This window comes from Taudactylus pleione, unplaced genomic scaffold (assembly GCF_031769625.1).
Source record: "Taudactylus pleione unplaced genomic scaffold, aTauple2 ptg001334l, whole genome shotgun sequence".
Lineage (NCBI taxonomy): Eukaryota > Metazoa > Chordata > Amphibia > Anura > Myobatrachidae > Taudactylus > Taudactylus pleione.
In genome coordinates this window covers 2,105,882-2,126,541 of record NW_028285734.1, presented here as the reverse complement: position 1 = coordinate 2,126,541, position 20,660 = coordinate 2,105,882, and the positions used below count along the sequence as shown (strand labels likewise).

At 44.7% G+C, this 20,660-nt stretch overlaps 1 protein-coding gene across 1 annotated transcript in view; it reads right to left on the bottom strand.

The window, feature by feature from the left end:
• Nucleotides 1–3,204: 3,204 nt before the first annotated feature.
• Nucleotides 3,205–20,660, bottom strand: part of LOC148443085 (protein-arginine deiminase type-2-like) — a 58,224-nt gene continuing 40,768 nt past the window's right edge. Inside the window, exons 10-16 of the mRNA XM_088463248.1 lie at nucleotides 14,976–15,083; nucleotides 10,090–10,241; nucleotides 7,537–7,681; nucleotides 5,659–5,752; nucleotides 5,368–5,444; nucleotides 5,048–5,173; nucleotides 3,205–4,941 (exon numbers count right to left, since the gene is read on the bottom strand). Of these exons, the coding sequence (XP_088319374.1) occupies nucleotides 4,705–4,941; nucleotides 5,048–5,173; nucleotides 5,368–5,444; nucleotides 5,659–5,752; nucleotides 7,537–7,681; nucleotides 10,090–10,241; nucleotides 14,976–15,083 (939 nt within the window). The 3' untranslated portion in view covers nucleotides 3,205–4,704. The remainder of the gene's footprint in view (nucleotides 4,942–5,047; nucleotides 5,174–5,367; nucleotides 5,445–5,658; nucleotides 5,753–7,536; nucleotides 7,682–10,089; nucleotides 10,242–14,975; nucleotides 15,084–20,660) is intronic.

Below are 20,660 nucleotides of genomic sequence, written 5' to 3'. Positions count from 1 at the left end.
AGGCCTCACGAAAAGTGTGACAAACTTCCCCATCCACAGTCCTAAGGTCTTTGAAGGAAGTAGGACCTGTAACGGTGTAAAGCAAACTTCGGAGATAGAAGCTTTCAAAATGTATCGGATGTACAGTGTAAACACGGCCAAGAGCTTCTGTTGCTCTGATACCAGGATGACTGTGTACTTCCTGGTTGCAGGATCGCACTATGAAATGCACAGCAACTACTTCCAGTTCCTTGTGCAGCTGTTTCCGGCATTCAGGGTCACCACGGTGTGTAAGATTCATCCAATTGGTTTTACCCTTCAGGGGCTGACAAAGGAATGAACCGGAAGTAGCCTCTGTGCGTTCCATAGTGTGGTCCAGCAACCAAGGAGGTAGACAAAAAAGTTTGGTCGCCACTGTTGACACCATCTAGTTGTGTAAGCTCATGCATGAGCAAGTATAAATAAAAAATTGTGCTGCAGAGCTGCGTTTTTGCATCCCAGTATAGTTGCCATCTTTATGGGCTTGATTCTAAATCAAATGGATCTCTCCTCATGGATGCAGAGAGCAATTTTTACATATTCAGACTCATAATAAGCCTGGCTTAATACCAATAGTGGTTATAAATTCATACAGCATTTAAAAGGTACTGTAAACTCCACACAAGAGCCATAGTAAATGATGTTCAGAGACTTAGATTATATGCTACAGAATAAAATTCCATAATTCCTTAGTATGTAGCAAAATGCAGGTTATAAAATCAAATTATGAAATGAAACAAAACTAACATTTTAACATTTATTGACCTTGCAGATGGCCCAAGAAGAAAACAGGACAATGCTTTTATTCTTCTTTGGTGTTTTAGGTGTAGAACCATGAGAGATCTTGGCTTGTAAACTGTGGATTTGTATAGAAAGACAGAAGGAAAAAATTTTGCTTTTATATAGTAGATAGTAGAGATAGAAAAGAAAAAATAGTAGATAAGCTAAATCCTTTTGTAATTCCCTACCTGACCTGTAGAGGGCGAATGTTATGCAAAAATTGTGGGTTTTTTAACTAATTAAAAATGAACGGCAATTAATTTCGATTTCAAATTTTTTTAGTTGCCTCCGCCATGTTTTAATACGCTCGTACGTAAAATTTCACGATCTTGGCTTGTAAACTGTGGATTTGTATAGAAAGACAGAAGGACATAATGACAGAAGGACAAATTTTCGCTTTTATATAGTAGACTAGCTGGAGTACTCGGCGTTGATCGAGCAGGAAGCTCCCCACTAACATCACTGCTGTCAGTGCGGCCGCCCACAAAATGGCATGCGTTACTTAGGGAACGCCTAAGTTTGTGAAACCACCCCTCCTCCCCGCCTACTAAATGGGGCGAGCTGCCGTTCAACATAGACAGCCGCCCCGTTGGTAGCGAGCCCCGGAGCGAGAGAATTTCTCTCTCGCTCCGGGGCTTGCGCACGTGCAGTGCGGCCGCTGCACGTGCGTAGGACCTAAACATCGACCCGCTTGCGAGCGGGTCTGAATGAGGTCCTTAGATTATATGCTACAGAATAAAATTCCATAATTCCTTAGTATGTAGCAAAATGTATGCTATAAAATCAAATTATGAAATTAAACAAAAATAACATTTTAATATTTATTGACCTTGCCGATGGCCCAAGAAGAATGGTGTCCAAATCTGCATCTAACAATAAACCAAACAGGACAATGCTTTTATTCTTCTTTGGTGTTTTAGGTGTAGAACCATGAGAGATCTTGGCTTGTAAACTGTGGATTTGTATAGAAAGACAGAAGGACAGAATGACAGAAGGACAAATTTTCGATTTTATATAGTAGATTACAATATTACTTTTAATCGGTTCCCTCTTTAAAGAGATTGGGGATTATTTTGACTCTGAGTGTGAAAATATGACTCTCTTTAATAAGCGAACCGATTAAATATAATTATATTATAATTATGTATATTTCCTGATATCAATTACATAAATTATATAAATTAATTTATTATAAAAGAGTGCACCACAAAGGAATCACTTGCTGCACATTGGCTGTGTGGCAATAATCATCAGGGGGCAAATACTTTACATAGCACCCCAATGTATTTACTCTCAGCCACTCAGGACAATTACAGGACAAGGTGGGGATCCTCAGCACATAATGTACCTTTCAATATTGGAATTTGCCAAAAAAGGGACCCTTGTAACCAAACTGATTAAATTATATATGTGAACAGGTTTATAACTGTACACAATATATATACAGCCACTATAGAGCCTAACACTACATAATTACCAATATATCAATGAAACAAATAAACTAGTAAGTGTAAAATAGCAAAATAGATGTAAATGTACCTAATATAATGTAATACTACGGGGATTATGTGTTGTTTGCAGTCTGCCCCTGAAAAGAAAGATTCCTTATCACAGCAATTTATTAAAAAGTGCCCGTAACCTCCACTGTGCGGCATTAAATTGTACTCATCAGGCTCCTCGTGGCGCGGCTCAGCCATTGTGGCGTATTAGGGCCAAACCGGAGAAGATGGAAAAAGGTTTTTACTTGTTACACCTCTAGGGGAAATATTCAATTTAATGTATGCACAGTACATGTTACAGTACACTCCTAATTATTATTAAATAGTATTACACCTTTGTGCACGCTCCCTTCATCTGTACATATTCATTTAACAAACAAATACATTGAATTATTATTGTTTTGCAGTTTCTCCTCTGGAGTCTGTTATTAGTCATCGACGAAACCAGCAAAATGCAAAATATAAATCAGAATAATTTATCAACAGATTTAATTTTTTTTACAGCGTATTAAACTCTATGATGGCGCTTTAGTTTCTTAGTTCAGAGGTAACGAAAGCCGGTGGTTTCTGGCTGCTGAAGGACTACAAGTCCGAAGAGGAACAGTAACCGACGTCTACTGCATAATAGTATACAAAGTATAGGTGCAAATACAATCAGAGTCTCCGATCATGATCTCGGGGCTCTCTTAGGGTTAGAGCCACTGATACATCCTTTAGTAACTTACAGGATATTGGAAATGGATAAACAGTAATAACAGATGCTTAAGGCTCCTGGTGCCGTTACACGGCTCATATTTTTACAATGGTTTATCTCATCCTGGGGATCCCAGTCTCTTTTCTGCTTCCACTCATGTCCCGTAGTAACATTCCCAGATTCATCTTTTGCAGCAATAAAGCAGCAAAAATGTTCATTCCAAAGATTTTATTACGTGTTAGTAGTAACATAGGATGATGGCTTGTCCCATGATACAGGCGGGGTTCACAAAACACTCAGAATTATGACAGGTGTGGGAGAAATGTAAGATGGTTCATACATAATGCATTAAGGCAAACAGGTTAAAGATATCATTCTATAGCACTATCCCTTAACAATAGCGTACACTGAATAGAGAGAGGTCTTGACTTTAAATCCTTTGCAGAGGAACCCGTTAGAGTGCCCTATACAATAATGTCATACCGCCACGCTGGCTGCAGGATGGTAATGAGCTCGTTCTGAGAAAAGGGAGGTAACCGAACACGGAAAACAAGGAGAGGAACAATGAAAGTACAAAATGTCAGTACAAAGAAAAAAAAAGAAGTTATTAGTGTAAAAAAACAAAAACTCAAAACCTTTTACAGGCAACATTGTCCCAAGAAAAACACGGCGAGAGGTTTTAATAAGCAAAGACTAGTGGAGAAAACTGAAAAACACAAATTGTTGGGATAATACATATATGATCTTATTAAAGCATCCCACCCACATGGCAGTGGTGGGAGAGACTTCTACTGCTGTCCTCTCCCAACACCTTCCTGACGGCAGAGTCTCTCAAATCCTTACCTCCAACCTGATCCATGACAAGGCGGAACGCGTCATGTACCAAGCTTAGACCATGGACGCCAATATAACGTGGTCCTCCCTCCTACACAGGGCCCATTAGGCACAGCTAACTTACACAGGCGACTGGGTGGTGGAATTAATCTCCTGACAGTTTGCAATAAGGAAACGGTGTGTCTGAGACAATGACTGTGTTTTCCTCCAAATATGACATTTACTCAGTCATTCCCAATCAGTCCATTCCACAGAACTAACATCCGAGAACCTCTCGCTCTCCAACAATCAAACATGCAGAAGATTCAATGGTATAAATTGGAGGTATGAGGTTGTGCAGGAATTTCCTCATTTCCCTAAACCAGTGTCCCTTTATATATGTAATGTGTTCATTATATGAAGTCAATAGGTAAAGACAGAGAGTGCATGTGTGTGTATGGCATGTGAGTGTGTGTGTGTGTAGGAAGGGGTATAGAGCATATGCCAATAAAACATGTATAATGGGACTTTCTGTGGCACATAGCGGATGAAATTGTGAGGAGAGAATTCTGTGACCCCCCCACCTTAGATTTGGCAAACAGAAAAGAAATCTCAAAATCATCTCTTAAATTTAAGTGAATGTTCCAAGATTTCTGCTGTATTTCCCCTAAAGTAGCTGTAAGATCTGTGATTTAAAAAAATAAGTGACAGTCTTCATTTTGACATAATTTAAAACCTGTGGAAGTTTTCCCCACTAGATAACAGTAAGTAACTGTCCCAGGCTAGATAGAATATGATTAAAAGGGTGCTGTTATACAATCCTAACAACAGAGGGCGCTCCGGAAGCCTAAACAGAAGGGGAGGATCGGCAGAGAAGACTAATTCTAGGCTGTCCGCAATCTAAGGCTCATCCATTTGCCACCACTTGAAAGTGAACGGCTTCCGGCGCACGTTAGTGCCGCAGTGCACCTCGCCCAGTTTCTTGTGGTAGGACACAATGTCATCAATGAACGTGCAGTTCAGTTCCAATGGCTTGAGTTGGTAGAGAACATAATCCTCGAGACAGCAGGTCTCATTAATGACTGGCCCATAGGGTTTGGGAATGCCGAGATCTTTTCCCAGAACAATCATATTAACCTGAAGACAGAAGGTGAAAGCATAGTTAAAAAGAGCTGAATGTAGGCGAATGCTCCGAATATTCATGCGTTCGGTGTCCTATCTCTCCTGTTCTCCAGAGACTCACCATGTTTGGGAAGAAAGCTAAGGCTTGGTCATTGCTCAGTTTGAACAATGCAGGTATATCGATGATGTCATCTTCCGTCAAACCAAGTTCCTGCTTCAGGATATCCCGATTCCAATCAATGCAGTGCTGCCAAGAAACAAATTACTAGCAACGATGGTTTTGTTCTACACAGCCCCTGAACCCTTACTAACTTTTCTACTGGTTACCAAGACCATTGGAGATAATTTAATAAGAATCCATCCTACATTCAAGCAAAGACCAGACAGAGAGTCACAAAGTCCTCTCGGCCTGATCTGTACAGCTATGTCCCAGTCCCTCACCTGCGCATAAGTATTCTCCATCACTACGGAATCTGTGGAGAGGATTTTAGTGACGGTCCAACGTTTGTTTTCAAATCCTACATTAACAGAAGAAGCGACACCCAGAAATAAACATTATAAAAGTTGAATATTTTAAAAACAATCCGCATCTATGGACAGTCAGTTGGTCCGGCAGAGGAGACTATACATAGAGCACCGGTCATCATTAATTGGTATCTTGCAGTGGAAGATGTTGGGGTTCTAGGCTCATCCCTCGGACCTCGCATGATGCATTAATGAAGGTGCACTTACCCTGGAACATTGTGACATCCCCATGTCCCTCCTGCTTCTTCTCATAGAGGATTCTGAGGCAAGTAGCTGGGCTGGCCAAGAGAAGCCGGAAACCCTGAAAGAGAATGACACCTGGTGAGAGGGAATCTTACATAATGATCCGACTGGTTCCTGCAACATGTCCTGTGTGACGCTCTAATCACAGGTGTCACACACTGGGTGTCTGAATTAGCCAGCCACCCCCCCCCCCAATGACGGATTATTGGACCTTGTTTATTAAAACACCTGACAGCGTTGAGAATGGGTTATACAGAACACGCCCACTTACCATCTTCAATCCGTGATACTTTAGTTCCACGGCAGTTGGAGAGCCACATGGTGAATACCCCTGAATTATACTTCCCAGCATGCCCTGCCACAGGTTTGCTATTAGGTAAGGCATGCTGGGTTTTGTAGTTCCACAGCAGCTAGTGGGCTGCATGCTGTCTTTACTGCAGGGGTATTTGCTCAACTCGCAAAACATTATAACATTTTTCATAACATGTACTTTCCAAAAACTTTGTGGCACAGAATATCTACAATTCTAAACTGGTTACAAAAAACCCCACAACTGTTTATTCCTAATACTAGCCAGCAGGTGGCGACACTGTACTCCTGACTGACCAGCCCTACTGTTGATCCCTTCTTCAGTCCTTTGTACATTTATTAAACAATGCCTCAGAATATGCCGTCTGCGCTCATTATTATAAGCCAAAAAGAGGCCGTGGTATGTTATTTTATTTATGACATTGTGAATGTTGACATAAGTCTTTTATTTGTTTTTTTAAGAATAATCTTTATTTTAAATTTTTTTTTATAACTTTCAAAAACTTGTTTTTCATATAGAACTTATTCACACTTTTTTATATATATATTTTGCCCAATTCATATACAATCAATTTAATACCTATATACAGCACTTCTATGGTTTTGTTTATAATATATTTATCAAGGTGTTTTTGATATTAGGAGCTGCTTACATACACACAGGTGCGCTTTGACTGCTGTATTATATTCAGAATGTTAACATGGCTTTATGTCGCCATATCCTAAGCCTAAATCTACTCCAAACCGCAGCCTAACCCAAGGCCTATACTGTTGATATTGTGTCAAAATTAAGTCCATGTCGGCATTCTGTATGACTACATACTCCACAAAGACGTTTAATGCAGTCAGTGTGCAGCAGGGAATGTATTCTGCAATTAATTCATTTAATACAAATCAGATTTGTACACTAGTCCCTCTACAGCAGCCCTCAGCATACCGTCTCCAGCTATTGTAGACCTACAAGTGCCGTAATGCCTGATCAGCCATAGGCAGAAGCTGTCAGGGCTTGCTGGGACTTGTAGTTGCCCATCTCTGCTCTATACCAATATAATAATACCAATGAGTAATTCCCTAGCATTGCACATCACATAAGACAATCACTTTGTGTACATAGAGCTCCAGGCAGTATGTATTCCTTCTTATCAAATGGTTTAAAATTGTGGAGACAGTCTTAGACGAGATACTGATTTGCACCCCCCATTCTCCCCTCTATTTGGAACCCCCCCCCCCAAAAAAAAACAACAACTTACAGTCAAAATAGTTACTACCAACTGTGTTCTCGACAACAGCTTAGAACCTATAGGCCTCCATCTTGTTACGATTTATGGCAATAAGCACAAAGATCCTATTGTTTGTAATTTCCACAGATAAAATCAGAACCAAGAGCCTAAATCCAAGCCCTGTGCTAATTACGTCCATCACGCATGGCGACTTCTTAAGAACATGGTGGATCTGCCTGACGTTTTATTGGAAGGACTATGTGGTCCTCATGACTTCCTGGGAGAAACACAGTACGAGGGACACACAAACTACCTTCTGATCCGGTGCTGGCACAAAGGTCATGAACTCATCCACGTGCCCCACGTACAGCCAATCTGTGAACAGCTCGATGGGCGACTGTACCCTCTGGGCATTCAGGAAGTCCCGTATCACCTTGGTCATTCTTCTCCCAGAAGTTCTGCGTGAGGGGGGATAGCAAAAAGGTCAAACACTGGACATTAGACCTCAGATTTAGGGCAAACACCTTGTTAGATGTTAAGTCAGAGCAGATATAGGGGATATTCAATGCTTGGCGATTTCCTGACTTATTGTTCGGCTGCGAACATCACCATATATATTATGGCAGCCGTACCGAAAATTTTAAATTTTCGATGTTCGAAAATCGTTAAGTACCTTTGCCCGACCATTCTGGGATTAACTTCGCACTCATCATGGAGAACTGAATCTCCTCCGCTCAGTGGAGCTCATTCAGACCCGGTCGCTAAGCTGCGCTCTCTCGCAGCTAAAAGGGGCCGGGTATGCAAATGATGCGATCGCACTGTCTGGTGTAAGGACGCCCTCTGTGTCTTAGATAGCGACGGCAGAGCGAACGCACGCCGGTATAAAAACGCCCACTTTTCTCACTTACCACACGTCATCTCCAGGAAGTGTATGAATAATCGGAAACATCTAGAGCCATCGGAGCTGCACGCAGCGCTTGAAGTAGACCTTACCCCGCCGCAAGCACTGCGATCACTGCAGGCTGAAATACAGCCAAGTGACGTGTACAATGACACTACTTTGCTAATTATGCACGCCCATAAGACGCAGTTTTAACGCCCAGGCACACGTTTGCACCACCACTCCCCCGTTTACAAGCACCTTCCCGTTTCCACCCACAAATGACACAATCTGTCACTCAAAATAGCGTCCAGTCTGTGTACTACGAGCGCACGATTCCCGGACGCATACGCAAACGTGCGATAATCGCCTATAGCATGCGTCCACAGCTCAGCGATCAGGCCTGAATCGGGCCCAGTGTCTGTAACCAGTTATCTAGGCACGCCATGCGGCGTAGACTGTTTACACGATATGTGGAACGTGCCTGGTTTTGTATATGATTTCAGCTCCACCATCAATGAGATGGTCACTTCAAGTTCTTACCACCTCCGCAGCTTTGAATACAGCACAACATTAAAACTGCCCTGGGAAGAGTTTGCGTATACACATAGAAATACACTGACATGTTCTGAATTCTAGAATCCGACACAACTCAAGTCACGCGATCCCTAAAGCAAACCGCGTAACAGACCTCGTATGATCTGTGTTCATGTTCCCAGTCCATCTGGCAGGCGGGGGGGGGGGGGGGGGGGGGGGGGGGCATTATTAGGTTTCAGAGGTGAGCGCAGCGTGGAGACCTCACGAATAGTTCTGCCAGCTAAGCAAGAATGCTGCCCCGGCCGAAAGGTGTTTACTGCCATTCATGTGACAGCTGACGCGCTATAATTACCCACTGTCCCCTCACACTACAAAGACAGAAGAGGGTTGAAAGAGGACACTGGGAGTATAGGACTGGTACCCCCAGCCTGACGCTAAGATGAGTACGGACAATGGAGGGTTAATGGAAACCCAAATTGCTCCTTCATATTTGTGGTCATTGTAGCTTTCCCGATATACATGGAATAATGATATGGGGATTAATAGTTGCTAATGAGAATTGGGTACGGGATACCGGTGCTCGGGATCACAGCGGTCAGAATCCCGACGCCGGCATCCCGACAGGGTTAAAATACTGGCAATGACCAGTAAGTACCCTAACCCAACCCCTACCCCTAAACCGCCCTCCCCGCACCCTAAACCTAACCTCCCCACCTAGTGCCTAACCACAAACCCTCGCCCCCCTAGTGCCTAACCCTAATCGACCCCCCCTAGTGCCTAACCACAAACCCTCACCCCCTAGTGCCTAACCCTCCCACCCAGTGCCTAACCCTAACCCTCCCCCTAGTACCTAACCCTCCCCCCCTAGTGCCTAACCCTCCCCCTAGTACCTAACCCTCCCCCCCTAGTGCCTAACCCTAACTCTCCTCCCCTAGTGCCTAACCCTAATCCACCCCCCTAGGGCCTAACCCTAACCCTCCCCCCCTAGGGCCTAACCCTAACTCTCCCCCTAGTACCTAATCCTCCCCCCATAGTGCCTAACCCTCCCCCCATAGTGCCTAACCCTAACCCTCCCCCTAGTACCTAATCCTCCCCCCTAGTGCTAATCCTAACCCTCCCCCCCAGTGCCTAACCCTAACTCTCCCCCTAGTACTTAATCCTCCCCCCCTAGTGCCTAACCCTAACCCTCCCCCCCAGGCCTAACCCTGACCCTCTCCCCCTAGTGCCTAATCCTCCCACCCTAGTGCCTAACCCTGCCCCCTAGTGCCTAACCCCCCCTTGTACCTAATCCTCCTCCCCTAGTGCCTAGCTTTACCCCTCCCCCCTAGTGCCTAACCCCCCCCTTGTACCTAATCCTCCTCCCCTAGTGCCTAGCCCTCCCCCTCCCCCCCTAGTGCCTAACCTTCCCATAGTATCTAGAATTTCATGGGATAATCTTTAAACTCTTACGTAGGGAAACTGCTCCCAATCAGAATCCGCCCCAGTGGGTACTTCTTGCCGGCAACAGTCACGGGAGGGCTCACTTCTAGATTCCCGAAGGAGTCCAGGCTGGTGACCTCTGAGGAGGCTGCGACTTTTGTTACGTAGCCAAAATCTGGTCCCTGTAAATATATAATACATATCATCAATACGGCATGAAGTCACCATATTCATTTTTAAAAATATTACTCTTTTATTTCAGCCATTCCTCAATAGTTTTACTCTACAGCTGTAGTGATATCTAAAGTGACCTTCCCTCCTGGCGAAACGCGCGTCTTTACACTCATGAGTACTCTTGCTTAGCGATATCGGGACACCCACACGGTTTTCTGTCTGCCCTGTCATCTACAGTATTTATTACTTTCATATACTATTGTATACTTTATTTTCTCTCACTGGAGGGATGATGCCTGACTGATACAATAGGGATCAGCACTGTCACACAGGGAAAGTGTAATCTCAGGTAGGGGAGCACATCTATCATTATATATATATATATATATATATATATATATATATATATATATATACTCAATCTACAGAAGTCCCACCTTTCCAACACAAGGATACCTTTGGGCATACAAAACTGGTCCAGTTCGATGACATTATGACCGTGGTTCTATTTTATTCATGTACTGTGCAAATTAACTGGACTCCGTCCTTTGTTTATACTTTTGCCCTTTTTCATCCATTTCCATATATGATTTTTCCTTCTCGGGCTCCTAATTTTGCCCTTTCGTCCCCGTTTTCACATATCCTGCACAATTTTTGTAACCATTCCGTCTTTGCCAGCAGACGGGCCTAAGAATTGTTTTTATTTGATGTTATAATTATCATTAACGACATTTAAAGCTGGGTACACACTGACCGATACATTGGCCAAGCAATTGATCAGCCAATGTATCTGCTGCCCGTCGGGCAGTGTGTACCCGCGATATGTCGGTGAACATTGGCGTTCACCGACATATCGCATTTGCTGTGCTGCACAGCCGATGGACAGATATGTCTGCGGATATATCTGTCCTATCTGTCCATCGACAGGTGTGTACGGGCCGTCTGCAGACCGCCTGTACGCACAAAGCGGCAGCCGTGTGGAGAGGGGCAGTGGACGAGGCCCCCGACCCGGCCGCCGGGTCCCGCTGCCTCAACCCGAGGGCACAAGCAGATGATGGCCATTCAGTGTGTATGAACGACCATCATCTGCAGATATATCTGTCAGGTGTGTACCCACCTTAAGTTCTAAGGCGCTGTTCTGAAGGGGGCGTGGCCACACCCACTGTAAATAAGACCCACTTTGAAGATTGTGCCGTCACATGCCAAGCCTGGGCCCGGGCTATTAGTACCAATCCCACCCTCCTCTCGAGGCCTCTGATCAGCACACCTTACACACGTTTGATCAAATACAGTGGTAATTAGGGCTAAAACCCTTTACTAGTGCCAGAGTGAGGGCACTGACTTCCAACATTTCAAAAACAGATCTGAGATCTCTTTTCAGGTCCAAATACATTGAATTTTGAAAAATGTTATGTAGCATCTGACCCGCAGTGCTACTAAAATGTTTTCCAGTTTTACATGTCCATCTTAATCCTATTAAATATTGTGAACATATTATTCTGGTGATAAACAAAACCGCAACTATTAATATATTGGGAGCAAAGTCTATTGCGTGCTTTCATGTACTACACATAAGCCAAATCTTACAGTATAGTTTTGGCAACTTTAAAATCTGTCATTCAGTAAAATCAGACTTAACTGCAGAGAGATCACCTGCTCGGACCCCCTACTGCGGGAACGGAGGCTCTAGGTCCCGTATCTCAGTTACAGAGGCGTCAAGGTGTTCAAGAGACACAAACATCCAGATTCATTACTATCACGCACTGACTACCCGCTCGCCATGGCAGCTGTTAAGCCAAGAGTACTGCTGGTACCGGGGTAGTGTTGCGTCCTGGCCCCAGACCCAGGAGTCTGACCCAAGCCGACCTTCCATTACAGATTGTGATTAATTGACTACCGACTTCTATTAAATTGTAAGACAACCTGTAAAATGCCCGGGAAGCTAGCCCAGACAATCCCCGACTACCGGAGTCTGCACATGATAACTCGGGTGACACATGACTCACATGAAAGAAACGCCCGTGGTTTCTAAATAAACATGGATCTGTCATTACTACGGCTTAATACGCTGTACTGAGCGAATGGAGCCCACAGCTTCGGAGAGATGAACGGCACAAAGTGACCGTGTTACATATATAATGTACAGTACGTGTAACCAGATATCAGCTGTTACCGTGGCTACGGCAACATGATGAAAGCCAAGATCTGATTGGCTGTTATTGGTAACAGGACATAACTGCTTCACACCCTGTTATTAAATAAGCCCCTGTGTGCTCATCTCTGTATAATGCCCCTCAAAGGTTTATTGTGGATTATTTATTAACAAAGTGCTACTGTTGTATCCCACAAAATTATAGATATATAAATGTGTAATCACTACCTGTACCGATATAGCCTATTGGGGGGATGGTCATATAATATAACGTGTAATCACTACTGATATAGGGCCTGATTCAGACCCACTCGCGAGCGGCTGTCCGCTCGCAAGTGGGTCGATGTTCTGCACTGAGCATGCGCACGACGGAGGGAGCTCCGTCGTGCGCATGCGCCAGACGCGACGAGCGAAGGACTTTCCTTCGCTCGTTGTGTCTGATCAAAGGGGGCGTGCTGTCGATGTTGATTGACAGCACGCCCCCTTTGGTGGGCGTGCCTCCCTGACGGGGGCGTTCCTAAGGGAACGCCTACCGTCAGAAGCCGGCCCACTGACATCACTAGTGATGTCAGTGGGAGTGATTTTGGCTCTGATAGAGCCAAAATCACTCCGGGCCTTGCGGTTGAAAACCTCAACCGCAGGCTCCGGCTCGCAGTTTCGATGGTCGCGATGGTCAAGACCATCGCGGCCATCAAACTGCATGCTCGTATAGGCTGTGGGTGGTGACCCACAGCTATACGAGCGTCCAGGGGGACGCTCCATAGTTATGGAGGACGGCCCTCATTCAGAGCGTGCGCTCTGCTCAGAGCGTACGGCTCTGAATGAGGGCCATAGCCTATTGGAGGGATGGTCATATAATATAACATGTAATCACTACTGATATAGCCTATTGGGGGGATGGTCATATAATATAACGTGTAATCACTACCTGTACTAATATAGCCTATTGGGGTGGTGGTCACATAATATAATGTGTAATCACTACCTGTACCGATATAGCCTATTGGGGGGGGGTGGTCATATAATATAACGTGTAATCACTACTGATTTAGGGACATATTCAATTTGAGGCGAAAAGTCGGAGGTCGGACTTTTCGCCATCATCGCCGTTTTTGCCGGGGATAAAGTATCGGGCGCATGCCCGCTTATCCCCGTATTCAATTAGGAATCGGCGAAAACGGGACCTGGCGGAAAGTTAAGTATCGAAAAGTCCTGTCAGTTTTTGGGGAAATCATGCTGTCACCCCCCCCAAAAAAGATGGTCTGAAATGGGGGGGATCACTATGGGTATCCCCGATTTAGTCTGCTGAAGGTAATTGGGGTTTTTGAACAGCCGCGGCAGGTGAATAAATGCGGCTTTGAATAAGTGGTGAAGAATAGCACTTAGCTTTTTTTTGGGGGGGGGGGGATAACTAGTCCCATCAAATTTGGGGTACATGAAAATGGGTGCAAGCATATTTTTAAGTCCCTAAAGTGTAAGAATTCTTCAAAAATCCACCTGTCGCAACCACCCGCATTCTAGAAAACACCTGCCGCATACTTCTAGATCCCCACTGAGTCAGTTTCGCTAGTTTTAAAGGTTGTCCCCCAATTATTTTTTTTCGCCCCCAAAATTAAACCACCTTTTTTTGGGGGGTACTATGCTTTTTTAAAAAAAAAATTTTGACACAGATTACTTTAAGGAGACATTCCAAAGGCTGCAGGCTATTTTTTTTTTATTCTACACCCTAAAACCCCATTTCTGCACTTTTTTTTGTGGTGAAAACCTATCCCTATTTTTTTACAAAGACTTTTTGCACCTGCAAAAGTCTTTGATATTGAAAATGGGGATAAGTGAAACTGGCGAAAATGACGTCATCGGCGATAAAATATCGACGATAACGGACTTTTCGCCTCGAATTGAATATGGCCCTTAGTCTATTGGGGAGGTGGTCACATAATATAACGTGTAATCACTACTGATATAGTCTATTGGGGTGGTGGTCACATAATATAATGTGTAATCACTACTGATATAGCCTATTAAAGCAAAAACCTTATCAATTGCTGTGGGTTATGTTATCCTCAGTGATGTCACTGGTTCCTAGTGAATGGATAGGCTACATACTAAGTGATGTCACTGGTTCCTAGTGAATGGATAGGCTACATACTCAGTGATGTCACTGGTTCCAAGTGACTGGATAGGCTGCATTCTCAGTGATATCACTGGTTCCAAGTGAATGAATAGGCTGCATTCTGAGTGATATCACTGGTTTCTAGTGAATGGATAGGCTGCATTCTCAGTGATGTCACCGGCTCCTAGTGAATGGATAGGCTACATACTCAGTGATGTCACTGGCTCTTACTGCATGGAATGGCTACATTGTCAGTGTTGTAACTAGTTCCTAATGAATGGACAGACTGCATCCTAAATTAAATCACTGCTCCCTTTGTGCGTGAGGTCACCATCTCCTAAATTAATTCATGCAAATTCTCCATTTCTGAAATCGATGTATTCTGGGCTCTGCCTCCCCATGCAGCCTGTGTATGTGGTCAGTAATTTCTGTGCAAAATAAGGACACACAATAGGAACTTTACAGCACTGAACTTACCAGCAATTCCCGAATGGGGAAATCCTTCAGCTCTCCGTCTCTAGGAGAATCCAACACAACTGGGAAAATTTTGTGAGGCGCATGGATGTACCCAAACTCCATCTCATCCTGCAATGAAATATACGTCCTCTTAAATCAACAGAGACACAGTCACAGCAGCGACACAGCCACAACAGCGACACAGCCACAACAGCGACACAGCCACAACAGCGACACAGCCACAACAGAGACACAGCCACAACAGAGACACAGCCACAACAGAGACACAGCCACAACAGAGACACAGCCACAACAGCGACACAGCCACAACAGACACAACAGAGACACAGTCACAACAGACACAACAGAGACACAGTCACAATGGTGACACAGTCACAACAGTGATACATTCACAACAGCGACACAGTCACAACAGAGACACAGTCACAACAGAGACACAGTCACAACAGAGACAGTCACAACAGAGACAGTCACAACAGTGATACATTCACAACAGAGACAGTCACAACAGTGATACATTCACAACAGAGACACAGTCACAACAACAACAGTCACAACAACGACACAGTCACAATAGTGATACATTCACAACAGACACAGTCACACAGTCACGACAGCAACACAGTCACCACAGCAACACAGTCACAAAAGCAACACAGTCACAAAAGCAACACAGTCACAACAGCGACACAGTCACAATAGTGATACATTCACACAGTCACGACAGTGACACAGTCAAGACAGCGACACAGTCACGACAGACACAGTCACACAGTCACGCAGAGACACAGTCACGACAGCAACACAGTCACAATAGTGATACATTCACAACAGCGACACAGTCACAACAGCGACAGTCACAATAGTGATACATTCACAAGAGACACAGTCACAGCAGTGTTACATTCACAACAGCGACACAGTCACAACAGCGACACAGTCACAACAGACACAACAGAGACACAGTCACAATGGTGATACATTCACAACAGCGACACAGTCACAACAGAGACACAGTCACACAGTCACAACAGAGACACAGTCACAACAGACAACAGAGACACAGTCACAATGGTGATACATTCACAAGAGACACAGTCACAACAGAGACACAGTCACAACAGTGATACATTCACAACAGCGACACAGTCACAACAGAGACACAGTCACAACAGAGACAGTCACAACAGAGACAGTCACAACAGTGATACATTCACAACAGAGACAGTCACAACAGTGATACATTCACAACAGAGACACAGTCACAACAACAACAGTCACAACAACGACACAGTCACAATAGTGATACATTCACAACAGACACAGTCACACAGTCACGACAGCGACACAGTCACGACAGCAACACAGTCACGATAGCAACACAGTCACCACAGCAACACAGTCACAAAAGCGACACAGTCACAAAAGACACAGTCACAACAGCGACACAGTCACAACAGCGACACAGTCACAACAGCGACACAGTCACAATAGTGATACATTCACACAGTCACGACAGCGACACAGTCACGACAGACACAGTCACACAGTCACGCAGAGACACAGTCACGACAGTAACACAGTCACAATAGTGATACATTCACAACAGCGACACAGTCACAATAGTGATACATTCACAAGAGACACAGTCACAGCAGTGTTACATTCACAACAGCGACACAGTCACAACAGCGACACAGTCACAACAGACACAACAGAGACACAGTCACAATGGTGATACATTCACAACAGCGACACAGTCACAACAGAGACACAGTCACAACAGAGACACAGTCACACAGTCACAACAGAGACACAGTCACAACAGACAACAGAGACACAGTCACAATGGTGATACATTCACAACAGCGACACAGTCACAACAGACACAACAGAGACACAGTCACAATGGTGATACATTCACAACAGCGACACAGTCACAACAGAGACACAGTCACAACAGAGACACAGTCACAACAGACAACAGAGACACAGTCACAATGGTGATACATTCACAAGAGACACAGTCACAACAGAGACACAGTCACAACAGTGATACATTCACAACAGAGACAGTCACAACAGTGATACATTCACAACAGAGACAGTCACAACAGTGATACATTCACAACAACAACAGTCACAACAACGACACAGTCACAATAGTGATACATTCACAACAGACACAGTCACACAGTCACGACAGCGACACAGTCACGACAGCGACACAGTCACGACAGCAACACAGTCACGACAGCAACACAGTCACAAAAGCAACACAGTCACAAAAGCAACACAGTCACAACAGCGACACAGTCACAATAGTGATACATTCACACAGTCACGACAGCGACACAGTCACGACACACAGTCACACAGTCACGCAGAGACACAGTCACGACAGCAACACAGTCACAATAGTGATACATTCACAACAGCGACACAGTCACAACAGACACAACAGAGACACAGTCACAATGGTGATACATTCACAACAGCGACACAGTCACAACAGAGACACAGTCACACAGTCACAACAGAGACACAGTCACAACAGACAACAGAGACACAGTCACAATGGTGATACATTCACAAGAGACACAGTCACAACAGAGACACAGTCACAACAGTGATACATTCACAACAGCGACAGTCACAATAGTGATACATTCACAAGAGACACAGTCACAGCAGTGTTACATTCACAACAGCGACACAGTCACAACAGCGACACAGTCACAACAGCGACACAGTCACAACAGACACAACAGAGACACAGTCACAATGGTGATACATTCACAACAGCGACACAGTCACAACAGAGACACAGTCACACAGTCACAACAGAGACACAGTCACAACAGACAACAGAGACACAGTCACAATGGTGATACATTCACAAGAGACACAGTCACAACAGAGACACAGTCACAACAGTGATACATTCACAACAGCGACACAGTCACAACAGAGACACAGTCACAACAGAGACAGTCACAACAGTGATACATTCACAACAGTGATACATTCACAACAGAGACACAGTCACAACAACAACAGTCACAACAACGACACATTCACAATAGTGATACATTCACAACAGACACAGTCACACAGTCACGACAGCGACACAGTCACCACAGCAACACAGTCACAAAAGCAACACAGTCACAAAAGCAACACAGTCACCACAGCAACACAGTCACCACAGCAACACAGTCACCACAGCAACACAGTCACAACAGAGACACAGTCACAACAGAGACACAGTCACAACAGAGACAGTCACAACAGTGATACATTCACAACAGAGACAGTCACAACAGTGATACATTCACAACAGAGACACAGTCACAACAACAACAGTCACAACAACGACACAGTCACAATAGTGATACATTCACAACAGACACAGTCACACAGTCACGACAGCGACACAGTCACGACAGCGACACAGTCACGACAGCAACACAGTCACGACAGCAACACAGTCACAAAAGCAACACAGTCACAAAAGCAACACAGTCACAACAGCGACACAGTCACAATAGTGATACATTCACACAGTCACGACAGCGACACAGTCACGACAGACACAGTCACACAGTCACGCAGAGACACAGTCACGACAGCAACACAGTCACAATAGTGATACATTCACAACAGCGACACATTCACAACAGACACAACAGAGACACAGTCACAATGGTGATACATTCACAACAGCGACACAGTCACAACAGAGACACAGTCACACAGTCACAACAGAGACACAGTCACAACAGACAACAGAGACACAGTCACAATGGTGATACATTCACAAGAGACACAGTCACAACAGAGACACAGTCACAACAGTGATACATTCACAACAGCGACAGTCACAATAGTGATACATTCACAAGAAACACAGTCACAGCAGTGTTACATTCACAACAGCGACACAGTCACAACAGCGACACAGTCACAACAGACACAACAGAGACACAGTCACAATGGTGATACATTCACAACAGCGACACAGTCACAACAGAGACACAGTCACACAGTCACAACAGAGACACAGTCACAACAGACAACAGAGACACAGTCACAATGGTGATACATTCACAAGAGACACAGTCACAACAGAGACACAGTCACAACAGTGATACATTCACAACAGCGACACAGTCACAACAGAGACACAGTCACAACAGAGACAGTCACAACAGTGATACATTCACAACAGAGACAGTCACAACAGTGATACATTCACAACAGAGACACAGTCACAACAACAACAGTCACAACAACGACACAGTCACAATAGTGATACATTCACAACAGACACAGTCACACAGTCACGACAGCGACACAGTCACCACAGCAACACAGTCACAAAAGCAACACAGTCACCACAGCAACACAGTCACCACAGCAACACAGTCACAACAGAGACACAGTCACAACAGAGACACAGTCACAACAGAGACAGTCACAACAGTGATACATTCACAACAGAGACAGTCACAACAGTGATACATTCACAACAGAGACACAGTCACAACAACAACAGTCACAACAACGACACAGTCACAATAGTGATACATTCACAACAGACACAGTCACACAGTCACGACAGCGACACAGTCACGACAGCGACACAGTCACGACAGCAACACAGTCACCACAGCGACACAGTCACCACAGCGACACAGTCACCACAGCGACACAGTCACCACAGCGACACAGTCACAACAGCGACACAGTCACAATAGTGATACATTCACAAGAGACACAGTCACAGCAGTGTTACATTCACAACAGCGACACAGTCACAATAGTGATACATTCACAACAGACACAGTCACACAGTCACGACAGCGATACAGTCACGACAGCAACACAGTCACGACAGCAACACAGTCACGACAGCAACACAGTCACGACAGCAACACAGTCACGACAGCAACACAGTCACGACAGCAACACAGTCACGACAGCGACACAGTCACCACAGCGACACAGTCACCACAGCGACACAGTCACAAAAGCGACACAGTCACAACAGCGACACAGTCACAACAGAGACACAGTCACAACAGAGACACAGTCACAACAGTGATACATTCACAACAGAGACACAGTCACAACAGTGATACATTCACAACAGAGACACAGTCACAACAACAACAGTCACAACAAGGACACAGTCACAATAGTGATACATTCACACAGTCACGACAGCGACACAGTCAAGACAGCGACACAGTCACGACAGACACAGTCACACAGTCACGCAGAGACACAGTCACGACAGTAACACAGTCACAATAGTGATACATTCACAACAGCGACACAGTCACAATAGTGATACATTCACAAGAGACACAGTCACAGCAGTGTTACATTCACAACAGCGACACAGTCACAACAGCGACACAGTCACAACAGACACAACAGAGACACAGTCACAATGGTGATACATTCACAACAGCGACACAGTCACAACAGAGACACAGTCACAACAGAGACACAGTCACACAGTCACAACAGAGACACAGTCACAACAGACAACAGAGACACAGTCACAATGGTGATACATTCACAACAGCGACACAGTCACAACAGACACAACAGAGACACAGTCACAATGGTGATACATTCACAACAGCGACACAGTCACAACAGAGACACAGTCAC